This window comes from Trichoplusia ni, unplaced genomic scaffold, assembly GCF_003590095.1.
Source record: "Trichoplusia ni isolate ovarian cell line Hi5 unplaced genomic scaffold, tn1 tig00002144, whole genome shotgun sequence".
Lineage (NCBI taxonomy): Eukaryota > Metazoa > Arthropoda > Insecta > Lepidoptera > Noctuidae > Trichoplusia > Trichoplusia ni.
The window spans coordinates 1-13,788 of record NW_020800205.1 but is presented as its reverse complement, the minus strand read 5'-3'; the positions used below and the strand labels follow the sequence as shown (position 1 = coordinate 13,788).

The window sequence follows — 13,788 nt, the reverse complement described above, 5'->3', positions numbered from 1 at the left end:
GTGAAGTGAAGAACTCGTATTACTTTACATCTAAAAGTGTTAACGGGGTTTACAATCGCAGTTACAAAACCACTGAAGTTTAGAAAATGAGAACCAGCCACCCACAATACACAATTATGGTGGAATTCATGGAAAAGTAAGTAAATTTCATTTAATATGTTATTGTAAACATACCAGTTGATAAATGATATTTTAATGGAAAATTTAAATATACATATTATTATGAATCAAAAGGTAGTGTATTTATACAATTGGGTCATAAAAAATGGTAAGCTAAATTGATAGTTCTTTAACAAATTTGAATCAAATTGAAATAAACTTCCATGGGGTATGTATTTAATTTATGATATTTATGTAGGTCTAAAATTAAGTGTATACCAGATAGAATGGGAGACAGTCGTTTAATTATAAAATTATTTAAATTATTATAGGCATGGAGACTTGTCTAAACCCAGCGGAGGCCCTCGTGGTAGACACTATGTACAGCTAAAATGGAAGGAGCTTTCGGATATGCTCAATAGTGATGGCACAGGCGACTCTAGAACAGAGGAAAAGTGGCGAAAGGTATGTCTCAAATCTTTATCCATGGTTATAGTTTCATCTCACAAGTAGAAATTCATTGCATGCATTTTATGTTGGCGTTGGGCATCCTTCTCTATTATTGGTGTGGTTTTTTTTATTCATATTAAGGTTTGGAGTGATTTCAAAAACAACGTGAAACGAAAGTGGGCCAAAATAAATAGGTCAGGTACAGGTGGTGGGCCTGCGCTTCAATTAACATTAACCGACTTAGAAACCAGGGTTATGAATATAATTGGGGTGCAGGCTGCTACTGGAATGCCCATACAAGAAGCTGGCTTCATACAGGTGTGATTAAGAATTTTTCTTTGTAACATTTAAAATGAGTTTAGTTTCAATTTTTGATGCACATAATTATACAGTCACAAGCAAAGATAATTATGTTTATTTAAATAGTTACTAAAATTATAGTTTTTACCTCAGACTGATATAAGTCAAGTGTTCAACTTTTGGATTGTGTACTCATCATATTGCTCATGACTGGACATAATATATGTATAGTATATTTTCATAGAAATACAATAAGCTTGGTAACCATTGAAGAATTATGTGAATATGATATTCCTAAACGGGACTGAATGTGGTCAAAAGTTTTCTCTATGAGAAGGACCTACCTCTTTATAAATCCCCAGAATAACAAAAAAGGGTCACCACTTAAGCTCTTTTTTGTTAGTATAGTTACACTTAAAATTCTTTTGCAGTGGTGCATGACTTAATCTCATGCTTTTGTTTTTGCCACATTATTTATTTGAATTATGATGCTTGTTAGTCTCTTGAAGTTTGATGTTATCTGCATTATTGACTATCCTCAAGAGCAGACTTTTGATAAAAAAATAAACATAAGTAGTAGTTAGCACTGCTTTGAAACATATGATGTGTGTTCCCTAATGTAATTTTTTTATGAAAATTAGGTTGATGTTGAGGAGGAAGAGAGCTTGTCAGGTACTCATCTACAAGAAACAAACACAAAAACAATAAGTGAAGTTATTGTTGATGACATACCTATAAAACTAACACCCGTTGCTGACGGTTGGTATATTTTTAATTTAAATACTTTAGATTACCTTTTGAGTTTGAAATAACTAGTACTAAATGAATTATAATTCAATCATTAAAACTAAAAACTAACACATTAAGTCGAGATAACTACCTAAATGCCCATCATTTTGCCAGATACTTGGAATACTCCGGGAACAAGTAGCCAACGCTCAATCGCTCCACCTCCACCTCCCGCGCATCCACTACCACCTTCAATAGCTTCAATCGACACACATTGGAAGCCGCCGAAGAAAAAGAAGAAAGCCGACGATGAAATTTTAAAAGTATTTAAGGAGTGTGAGGGGTCCGCAAGGCAGTATGAAAGAGAGCGTGATCGAGTTGCGGAAGAATTAGAAAGAGAGAGGATTAGACAGCGTGATGTAGAGCTGCAGTTGCAAGCTAAATGGCTGGATTTTTTTAAAGAAGCTTTGAAGGTATTGGATGCATATTTGGCGAATAAAAGTGTATAAAATCGGACATTATTTGTTTCGCCAAATATGCAACTAATAGTAAGTTATTTGGTTAGGCTTATTGTTTTGTTTGTTTATTGTTATTAAGTTTTATTTGTGTATATAGATAAAGATTAGCTTAATAAATAACTTAGACAATATATTATTTTAAGATCTTTTAATTATATTTCATAGAGAAATACTTTTTATTAAATAGTGGAATAGTATCTGGAAATTTTTATTTTATCACAAAAGAAAAACCATTTCTACATTCAAAAACCATTTACTAAAACTTGTCTTCAAAACAGCTCTTTATGACCGTCAAAAATTCAAATTAAAATAACAGCACATGTACAGTCTCTTAGCGACAACACCGTTCTATAAAATACAATATAGAGCTTAAAAGTAACAACACGAAAATACAAATAAAAAACAATTAGCTAAGACCTAACACTCTGTGCAATGAGTTTAAAATTACAAATAAAGAAAAAAAATACAGACAGAGTTCTCATACAATTATTCTCTTATGACACATGGTAACACAAAACCTAGAAAAAAAATGGAAAATTAAATTAATTATTAACAATGTGTAGTCTATTGATTCTATCCACTAATATTTGTCGTAGTGTTCTACCGCGAATCAAATCATCTCTAGAACCATGATCGCGAAGAGGTTCTTCTGAAGAAACTGCTGATATTCCTAATTCTAAAGAATCTATGACATCTTCTTCAGGATCGGGCACCATAAAATCTATCGCTAAGTTGTGTAGAACGCTACATGCCATAATTATAGTTGCACATCTTTCGGGGGTGTAGTGTAATGTCCGGTCCTTACAAAGGCATCTCCACCTATTTTTAAGTCTACCAAATGTATTTTCTATTACAACTCTGGCTTTCCCATGGATGGTATTATATTTTGCCTCTGGCGTACCTTCAGCAGCATCTGGGATTGGTGTCATCATCCAAGGCCTCTGTGGATATCCAGAATCACCTGGATTTTTTTTTATTTAAAGAATAAGTTATTAAAAAAATCTATAAATTTTAATTACTGGAACTTGCCTGCTGCCCTAAGTATTTTGCAACATATCTTTTTCTAATTGGTTAATACATTTTTACCTACCTAAAAACCAAACTTGTTCATTATTTTTATTTATGTCCTGGATATATCTATTGGCTTGACTATTTTCCCAAATAAATGCGTCGTGGGTAGCACCTCCATATTTTGCATTAACATTAATAATTCGGCATTCACTGTCACATATCTGAAATGTAAAAATGTGGATGAAGATGCAACTGTACAACATAATTATTGTAATTAATTAATTGTTAGGCCATCGGTGCTGAGTGAGGTATATTAAAATTTAATATCTCACCATTTGCACATTCAGTGAGTAGAAATGCTTTCTGCAATAAAATAAATGCTCAATGTCTCTTTTTGGAGTGAATATATGAAAATGAGACCCATCTATGCATCCTATTACTCCAGGGATGCCAAATTTTGTATAAAATCTGTAAATAAAGGATTTTTTGTAATTTAATCTATTATTTAATTTCGCTATTCAATACAGTCCACTCAATTTGTGCAAACTTAGTTATTATAATTTGATTACTACTTACTTGTTTTTTATAATATTACGCTGCTCTAGGGTCGCAGGAAATTTTATAAAGTAATTTAATATTGAGGGGGTTACAAGGGCGTCAGTAACCTGTCTCACATATTTACTAACTGTGGTTTGCCCTAAACATTTAGCCATTCCTACTATTCTTTGGTAGGAGCCTGTAGCATAAAATGATAAAGCACACAGTACCTAGAAATACAAATAATAAATGAATATGTGTTTAAAAAATATTATATCCATTAAATATGTAGAGCACCCATAAAAATGTACCTATTGGTTAAAATTTTGGGTAAATTCAAGTATTTACTACACTTACTTTATGTTCCAGGCTGATCCTTTTACTTGGTCTTTGACTAGATTTGACCCTTAATTCGCGACATAAATGCAAAAATGCTTCCTTACTGAGACGAAATCTATTTCTAAATTCTGTATCGCTTAGATATTGCACGTTAATATTGGCTATATTTTTTCTGAGGAGAGCTCTCCTCGAGATTTCTCTGAAATTACAATAGTACATTAATGAACCAACTTATTTTCTATTTATCTACATAAAGTATTGTAGTAGATGACTCACCTAGTTTCTCTTCGTACATTTCCACTTTCAACAATCAATCGCGCCGCAAGATAATGGTACAACGTGCTACGTCGATGGGTGCTTCTTGTTAATCTAAGCATTTTTCAGCAAAATTCGGTCACACAATCACTTAATTACTATTTAAATCTTCCAAGAAACTCTGACGAAAGTTTTGTCACTGTCAAATTTAAAGTGAATAAACTTTCGTAAAACTCGCAAGCCAGCCTTCGACAATCACGATACGATACGTCAATTTATACCTTCGTGCTTCCTATCTCCATACAAACGACTCAAGGTTACGATAGTTACGTTACGAATACGATACGAAACTTACTTGACTTATGTTCGTGCTCACAAATTTAGTTCATATTACGCACACTAGAGGCGCTGTTTATGTTTCCATACAAAACGCTCACGTTAACGATACGAATACTTTTTCGCAAGATGTTCGTGCTAGGGGTACTGTAGTCGCCGATATATTCATGGAAGACTTCGAGGAGACAGCCTTAAAAACAGCTCCTTTCACTCCCAGGTTCTACAAACGGTACGTAGATGATACTTTCACAGTTTTACCATCTAGTCAAGTAAATGCATTTTTAAAACATCTCAACTCCATCAATAACAAAATTCAATTCACTATGGAGTTGGAGGATAATAAATCTCTTGCCTTCTTAGACATATTAGTTAAAAGGAATCCTGATCAGACCATAAGTCACACCGTGTATCGAAAGAAGACCCATACAGATAGGTACTTAAACGGTGAATCTCACCACCACCCTAAACAGTTAGCTACCGTGGGAAAATCTGTGTTTCAGAGAGCACACGGACTCTGTGATGACAGACACCTTGCCGCTGAGCTTCAACACGTCAAGCGAGTACTGCGAGACAACAAGCTCCAAGTTCCACGGCCCCGTCACAGAAACCGAGTGAAGCCAGCCACTGTTGATCGTTTGCCTGCTGTACTACCATATGTCAGAGGAGTCACTAACAAGATTGGTTACATCCTGAAGCTCGCTTCAGGATGTAACCAATCTTATTAAAACATACTTCAAGCCGCCCAAGAAGATTAGCCAGTCCTTACCATCTGTCAAGTGTCACATACCTCTACAAGATGCAGGAGTATACAAACTAGATTGTGACTGCGGCCTCTCTTACATCGGTCAAACCAAACGAAGCATAGGGACCCGCGTTAAAGAACACATAGCTGACGTGAAACACCGCCGCTCAACGAAGTCTGCAGTCGCCGAACATGCTGAAGGTTCCAGCCATTATATTAGATTTGACCAACCACAGATCCTCGCTAAAGAATCCAAATTCCTACCTAGGATGTTTCGCGAGGCTATTGAGATTAAAAAACACCCTAATTTCAATAGAGAAGATGGCTGGAAGATATCACCTACTTGGGATCCAATAATAAATAAACTCAAGGCCAAACCCAAGAGCAGCGCTGCAAGACATCAAGACACAGTGAGCTCATACTGCGTAGGTCGGACCACAAATAATTAATTAAAATATGAAGGTAGAACGAGCAACATCTTCTGTCAAGACGAACGCCATCTCAGTCTGCCCGTGACCATGATACCTGCAAAGGTGTCGAAACGTCGGGAACTAAAATCTAAAATTAAACCGCGATAAAATCCGTAAAAGTAGTTTCATTTCAATGTCTAACATTCGCGTAAACCTAAAAAACCACTAATTTTTTGAAGTAATATGGCTCCGTACCCTATGAAACTGGCGTCTGTGTGTAATTCAGTTGGTAGTTTGGGGTCAAATACAGTGAAAAGGGGTTTTGATACTAAATGTTTTATTACGTATTCTTTAGCTTTATCTTGTTCCTCACCCCATTCCCACTTTTGGTCCTTTTTTGTTAATTTTGTGATACTAGCGGTTTTTGAAGCAAATTCTGGTATAAACCTACGGAAATAACTGGCTAATCCCATAAATTGCCGTACCTCCTTGATAGATGTAGGAGTTGGGGAGTTAGTTAAGGCGGTGATTTTGGTTTGACTTGGTCTTATCCCTTCTTCAGAAACATTACGACTCAGATACTCTATTTCATTAACAAAAAAATTACACTTTTTTTTAATTAATTGTAAATCCAGCTACACTAAGAGCGTTTAAAGTGAGTTCTAAATATTGTAAACCTTCCATTTCAGTCTTAAAGGGAATCAACCAATCATCAATGTATACTAATAAAAAATTTAAGTACTGGACAGCTTTGGTTATAGCCTTTTGAAATACAGATGGTCCATTACATATGCCGAAAGGCATTTTTATAAATGCGTAATGGTTATCTGGGGTGACAAAAGCAGTATATTTAATAGAGTCTTCCGATACAGGAATTTGATGAAATCCGCTTTTCATATCTATTGAGATATAATATTTAGAGTTACCCAATCTATCAAGTTGGTCTTCAATTAAAGGGAGAGGATATCTTTCCTTTTCAATAATTTTAATAAGGGGTCTAAAATCTACACACATACGGTCAGTTCCATCTTTCTTTTTAACGAGCAAAACAGGGCTGGCATAGGGGGAATTACTCTCTCGAATTATATTTTTATTTAAGAGATCTTTGCAAATATCATTGACTTTTTCTCTCTCAATGGGTGCTAGTCTATAAGGTCTATAATAACGTCATCTCGTTTTAGACGTAGCTGCAATGAACCAGTTTTGACAGTCCCAATGTTGTGTTCAGAGGGTATGACAGAAGGAAATTTATCAAAAACTGATTTTATTTTAGTCTGCAGGTCACTATCTAAATGGTTAACCAAGACGTCCAGTAGTCTAGTCTTCGTACAGTTAACAGAATCATTCAGTAATAGAGTTACTCTACAACCCATGGAATCCATAACAACAGAAATATCGGGATATTGTAAAATCAAGCAATCGTAATGGAGTTCGCTGTCTCTTGCTACTTTAAATTCTATTTCAATACAGATTTCATTAATTTTTACGGGCACAGTGATTTTACCAAAAATGTGTAAGGTACCATTTCCAATACCACAAAGTGTGGTATAATGAGGATCTAGTTTACAGCCCAATCGTTTGGTTATAGAGTCTTTAATAATACTACACGTAGCACCGGTATCGATAAGAGCTTCTATAGTCATATCCTTAATGTAATTTTTTGTTAATTTGAGCTTCTCAACTTTAGCAAAACATTTACATCGTTTTTATTAGTTGTGGTTGTGTTATTTTTAGAGACATTAGCTCGCTGCTTATATTACGCAATAATTACTTTGTAGGTGGTCACACCACTATAAAATCACATATAATACATACTTTAGTATAAAAATAATAAACTCCAATATTAAGTAATGTAGTTCATTGAACTTTAATTTTAGGTGTGGTTTTAAAATTGAATAATAAATAAACGGGCCTGCTGGAAAAAAATTCTCTTGAAATAAGCTGTGCCGATGTACTATGTGTTCTATCTTTCTTCTTTTCTGTATTCTGTCTGTGTATGTGTACATGAATTATTAAATAAATAAATAAATAAAGTAAAAAAAAGGGAAATAATTTCATTAAAATACACCGAATAATTCATATTAACACTTTATTTATTTAATATTTAACAAAATATACTTTTAACTGAATAAAATTTTAATCAATAAAAATATAAAAATAATTATTATCATTTAATACAGGAAATAAATACAACAAGATAACAATCTCAAATGTACTTAACTTTCTTTATGGCAAACACGGAGCTCCGTACTGTTCGGCGGCCAACCAAGAAGTGATCGGCTCTGACCGTTACACGTCCTTTTATAGTAGTGAGTAAACAAGTCGGGTGAACACGTGTTATTAAAACTGAATGTTTATATAAAGCTACTAGTTTTTTCTAGTTTCGTTAATAAATCATAAGTAATATGTTGTCTTATGTTTAGACATGTAAATAATTCTGAAATTATCATTTTTAAAAGTTAACCTAAAAATCGAATCTATACTTACTAATATATAAAGCTGAAGAGTTTGTTTGTTTGTTTGAACGCGCTAATCTCAGGAACTACTGATCCAAATTGAAAAAATATTTTTGTGTTGAATAGACCTTTCATCAAGGAAGGCTTTAGGCTATAAACCATCACGCTGCGACTAATAGGAGCGAAGATACAATGGAAAATGTAAAAAAAACAGGGCAGGTATGAATCATAACTTATATCTTCTACCCACGGGGACGAAGTCGCGGGCAACAGCTATATTTAATTTACCGTTAATTAAAAATACAAATCTATACTAATATATAAAGCAGAAGAGTTTGTTTGTTTGTTTGAACGCGCTAATCTCAGGAACCACTGGTCCAAATTGAAAAATTATTTTTGTGTTGAATAGACCATTCATCAAGGAAGGCTTTAGGCTATAAACCATCACGCTGCGACTAATAGGAGCGAAAATACAATGGAAAATGTAAAAAAAACAGGGCAGGTATGAATCATAACTTATATCTTCTACCCACGGGGACGAAGTCGCGGGCAACAGCTATATTTAATATACCGTTAATTAAAAATACAAAATGCCACCTAAAAAACGACCATCTTTATCTCGAAATTCGAGAGATGCTAAGAGGATGAGAAATGCGCGTTCTCAAGAATCAGCAGAGGAAAAAGCACATCGGTTAAACTCTATGAGAGTTAGTGCCTCAACTTCTCGAGCCAATGCAAGCTCTCCAGAGAGAGAGATGCGATTAGCAGCTGACAGAGCGAGACGAGCTACATCACGTGCGTCTCAAAGCTTTTCTCAACGAGAACTTAGGCTTACTATTGACCGAGAACAACATGTGTTATCCCGAGAAGCTGAAACTGCTTCACAACGAGAACTACGGCTCTCAGCTGACCGAGAACGTCATACATTGTTTCGTGAGTCAGAAACCTTCACTGAAAGGGAACTACGGCTTACAGCTGATCGCGAACATCATATTTTATCTCGAGAATTGACAAATGATAGGGTGCACCATAATATTATTCGATCTCTTGAAGATGAACATGAGCATGTACAACGAATAGAGTCGGTACGTGAACATTACAATTCTTTCAAACAAGATCGATTAATAAGTTTGTCTAATGAAAGATTAAGAATCGAAAATATTCGGTCTCTTGAAACGGACGAACAGCGAGAGGCCCGTCTTGCCTCAGACAGATTTCGACATAGTCTTAATAACTTAGATTTACACATAGATGATCAATCTAGAATTTCGGTGGCGTGGTCCGACAAATATAAAAGTGGGTTTGCTTATAACCTCGCAATTGATTACAGATCATCTTCTTTAATGGGCAATAGTATGTGTTCTTTGTAATGCTTCAAAGTGGAGTAAGGAGTCGGCTGGTTTCTGTTGTTCTGGAGGCAAAATAAATTTGCCTTCTTTCGCAGACCCGCCGGAACCATTGAAATCACTACTTTTAGGGGAACATGAGCAATCTAAACAGTTCTTAGACAATATTCGCACTTAATAATAATAGTGCGTTTCAAATGACATCCTTTGGTGCTAAACAAATCTCAAAAGGTCCTTTCATGCCTACTTTTAAGGTACAAGGTCATGTTTACCATTTGATAGGATCCCTTTTGCCTGAAGACCAACCTAAGTTTCTTCGAATATATTTCGTATCCGACTACAACGAACAGTCGAATATAAGAAATCAATATTTCCCGAATTTAAATACTGAACTAATTTCACAACTTCAATTTAATTTATTTAATTTATTTTTAATTTATTTTAATCAATTACAACGGTGAAAAACCAATTACAGCAATTAAAAAATATACATTGTACAAATTTAAACATTAAACAAATTAGAATATAAATAAAAAAAACATAAAAACAAAACACTTTCATAAATTTATCTCACAGTACTTCAGGCATACCGACAAAATCTTCGGCCATACATCCGCAAACAGATCAGTACCCCTAGCACGAACATCTTGCGAAAAAGTATTCGTATCGTTAACGTGAGCGTTTTGTATGGAAACATAAACAGCGCCTCTAGTGTGCGTAATATGAACTAAATTTGTGAGCACGAACATAAGTCAAGTAAGTTTCGTATCGTATTCGTAACGTAACTATCGTAACCTTGAGTCGTTTGTATGGAGATAGGAAGCACGAAGGTATAAATTGACGTATCGTATCGTGATTGTCGAAGGCTGGCTTGCGAGTTTTACGAAAGTTTATTCACTTTAAATTTGACAGTGACAAAACTTTCGTCAGAGTTTCTTGGAAGATTTAAATAGTAATTAAGTGATTGTGTGACCGAATTTTGCTGAAAAATGCTTAGATTAACAAGAAGCACCCATCGACGTAGCACGTTGTACCATTATCTTGCGGCGCGATTGATTGTTGAAAGTGGAAATGTACGAAGAGAAACTAGGTGAGTCATCTACTACAATACTTTATGTAGATAAATAGAAAATAAGTTGGTTCATTAATGTACTATTGTAATTTCAGAGAAATCTCGAGGAGAGCTCTCCTCAGAAAAAATATAGCCAATATTAACGTGCAATATCTAAGCGATACAGAATTTAGAAATAGATTTCGTCTCAGTAAGGAAGCATTTTTGCATTTATGTCGCGAATTAAGGGTCAAATCTAGTCAAAGACCAAGTAAAAGGATCAGCCTGGAACATAAAGTAAGTGTAGTAAATACTTGAATTTACCCAAAATTTTAACCAATAGGTACATTTTTATGGGTGCTCTACATATTTAATGGATATAATATTTTTTAAACACATATTCATTTATTATTTGTATTTCTAGGTACTGTGTGCTTTATCATTTTATGCTACAGGCTCCTACCAAAGAATAGTAGGAATGGCTAAATGTTTAGGGCAAACCACAGTTAGTAAATATGTGAGACAGGTTACTGACGCCCTTGTAACCCCCTCAATATTAAATTACTTTATAAAATTTCCTGCGACCCTAGAGCAGCGTAATATTATAAAAAACAAGTAAGTAGTAATCAAATTATAATAACTAAGTTTGCACAAATTGAGTGGACTGTATTGAATAGCGAAATTAAATAATAGATTAAATTACAAAAAATCCTTTATTTACAGATTTTATACAAAATTTGGCATCCCTGGAGTAATAGGATGCATAGATGGGTCTCATTTTCATATATTCACTCCAAAAAGAGACATTGAGCATTTATTTTATTGCAGAAAGCATTTCTACTCACTGAATGTGCAAATGGTGAGATATTAAATTTTAATATACCTCACTCAGCACCGATGGCCTAACAATTAATTAATTACAATAATTATGTTGTACAGTTGCATCTTCATCCACATTTTTACATTTCAGATATGTGACAGTGAATGCCGAATTATTAATGTTAATGCAAAATATGGAGGTGCTACCCACGACGCATTTATTTGGGAAAATAGTCAAGCCAATAGATATATCCAGGACATAAATAAAAATAATGAACAAGTTTGGTTTTTAGGTAGGTAAAAATGTATTAACCAATTAGAAAAAGATATGTTGCAAAATACTTAGGGCAGCAGGCAAGTTCCAGTAATTAAAATTTATAGATTTTTTTAATAACTTATTCTTTAAATAAAAAAAAATCCAGGTGATTCTGGATATCCACAGAGGCCTTGGATGATGACACCAATCCCAGATGCTGCTGAAGGTACGCCAGAGGCAAAATATAATACCATCCATGGGAAAGCCAGAGTTGTAATAGAAAATACATTTGGTAGACTTAAAAATAGGTGGAGATGCCTTTGTAAGGACCGGACATTACACTACACCCCGAAAGATGTGCAACTATAATTATGGCATGTAGCGTTCTACACAACTTAGCGATAGATTTTATGGTGCCCGATCCTGAAGAAGATGTCATAGATTCTTTAGAATTAGGAATATCAGCAGTTTCTTCAGAAGAACCTCTTCGCGATCATGGTTCTAGAGATGATTTGATTCGCGGTAGAACACTACGACAAATATTAGTGGATAGAATCAATAGACTACACATTGTTAATAATTAATTTAATTTTCCATTTTTTTTCTAGGTTTTGTGTTACCATGTGTCATAAGAGAATAATTGTATGAGAACTCTGTCTGTATTTTTTTCTTTATTTGTAATTTTAAACTCATTGCACAGAGTGTTAGGTCTTAGCTAATTGTTTTTTATTTGTATTTTCGTGTTGTTACTTTTAAGCTCTATATTGTATTTTATAGAACGGTGTTGTCGCTAAGAGACTGTACATGTGCTGTTATTTTAATTTGAATTTTTGACGGTCATAAAGAGCTGTTTTGAGACAAGTTTTAGTAAATGGTTTTTGAATGTAGAAATGGTTTTTCTTTGTGATAAAATAAAAATTTCCAGATACTATTCCACTATTTAATAAAAAGTATTTCTCTATGAAATATAATTAAAAGATCTTAAAATAAATATTGTCTAAGTTATTTATTAAGCTAATCTTTATCTACATTACACAAATAAAACTTAATAACAATAAACAAACAAAACAATAAGCCTAACAAATAACTTACTATTAGTTGCATATTTGGCGAAAAAAATGTCCGATTTTATTACACTTTTATTCGCCAAATATGCATCCAATACCTTCAAAGCTTCTTTAAAAAAATCCAGCCATTTAGCTTGCAACTGCAGCTCTACATCACGCTGTCTAATCCTCTCTCTTTCTAATTCTTCCGCAACTCGATCACGCTCTCTTCATACTGCCTTGCGGACCCCTCACACTCCTTAAATACTTTTAAAATTTCATCGTCGGCTTTCTTCTTTTTCTTCGGCGGCTTCCAATGTGTGTCGATTGAAGCTATTGAAGGTGGTAGTGGATGCGCGGGAGGTGGAGGTGGAGCGATTGAGCGTTGGCTACTTGTTCCGGAGTATTTCAAGTATCTGGCAAAATGATGGGCATTTAGGTAGTTATCTCGACTTAATGTTGTTAGTTTTTTAGTTTTAATGATTGAATTATAATTCATTTAGTATAGTTATTTCAAACTCAAAAGTAATCTAAAGTATTTAAATTAAAAATTACCAACCGTCAGCAACGGGTGTTAGTTTTATAGGTATGTCATCAACAATAACTTCACTTTATTGTTTTTTGGTTTTGTTTCTTGTAGATGAGTACCTGACAAGCTCTTTCCTCCTCAACATCAACCTAATTTTCATAAAAAAATTACATTAGGGAACCACACATCATGTTTCAAAGCAGTGCTAACTACTACTTATGTTTATTTTTTTATCAAAAGTCTGCTCTTGAGGATAATCAATAATGCAGATAACATCAAACTTCAAGAGACTAACAAGCATCATAATTCAAATAAATAATGTGGCAAAACAAAAGCATGAGATTAAGTCATGCACTGCAAAAGAATTTTAAGTGTAACTATACTAACAAAAAAGAGCTTAAGTGGTGACCCTTTTTGTTATTCTGGGGATTTATAAAGAGGTAGGTCCTTCTCATAGAGAAAACTTTTGACCACATTCATCCCGTTTAGGAATATCATATTCAAATAATTCTTCAATGGTTACCAAGCTTATTGTATTTCTATGAAAATATATACTATA

General features: G+C 34.1%; 2 protein-coding genes and 1 pseudogene across 2 annotated transcripts; 2 read left to right on the top strand and 1 right to left on the bottom strand.

The window, feature by feature from the left end:
• Positions 1 to 2,139, top strand: LOC113507453. The gene is made up of 4 exons (XM_026890307.1): positions 1 to 136; positions 432 to 564; positions 1,491 to 1,608; positions 1,753 to 2,139. The coding sequence occupies exons 1-4, from the start codon at positions 87 to 89 to the stop codon at positions 2,085 to 2,087; spliced, it is 636 nt and encodes a 211-aa protein (XP_026746108.1). The 5' UTR covers positions 1 to 86; the 3' UTR covers positions 2,088 to 2,139.
• A 170-nt stretch (positions 2,140 to 2,309) lies between these two features.
• LOC113507451 (putative nuclease HARBI1) lies at positions 2,310 to 4,765 on the bottom strand. The gene is made up of 6 exons (XM_026890306.1): positions 4,260 to 4,765; positions 4,002 to 4,182; positions 3,684 to 3,874; positions 3,440 to 3,575; positions 3,187 to 3,328; positions 2,310 to 3,057 (listed from the first exon to the last, which is right to left on the bottom strand). Exons 1-6 carry the CDS (start codon positions 4,358 to 4,360, stop codon positions 2,639 to 2,641), a joined length of 1,170 nt encoding a protein of 389 aa, XP_026746107.1. The 5' UTR covers positions 4,361 to 4,765; the 3' UTR covers positions 2,310 to 2,638.
• Positions 4,766 to 10,155: 5,390 nt separating this feature from the next.
• Positions 10,156 to 12,503, top strand: LOC113507452 (annotated as a pseudogene).
• Positions 12,504 to 13,788: the final 1,285 nt, after the last annotated feature.

Excerpts from the sequence above, each read along its gene's own strand:
- LOC113507451 (XM_026890306.1), bottom strand. The coding sequence starts at position 4,360 with ATGCTTAGATTAACAAGAAGCACCCATCGACGTAGCACGTTGTACCAT. Across the intron at positions 3,576-3,683 it reads CGTAATATTATAAAAAACAA|ATTTTATACAAAATTTGGCA; the intron begins GTAAGTAGTAAT and ends CTTTATTTACAG. Across the intron at positions 3,329-3,439 it reads ACTCACTGAATGTGCAAATG|ATATGTGACAGTGAATGCCG; the intron begins GTGAGATATTAA and ends TTTACATTTCAG.
- LOC113507453 (XM_026890307.1), top strand. The coding sequence starts at position 87 with ATGAGAACCAGCCACCCACAATACACAATTATGGTGGAATTCATGGAA. Across the intron at positions 137-431 it reads ATGGTGGAATTCATGGAAAA|GCATGGAGACTTGTCTAAAC; the intron begins GTAAGTAAATTT and ends AAATTATTATAG. Across the intron at positions 565-1,490 it reads CAGAGGAAAAGTGGCGAAAG|GTTGATGTTGAGGAGGAAGA; the intron begins GTATGTCTCAAA and ends TATGAAAATTAG.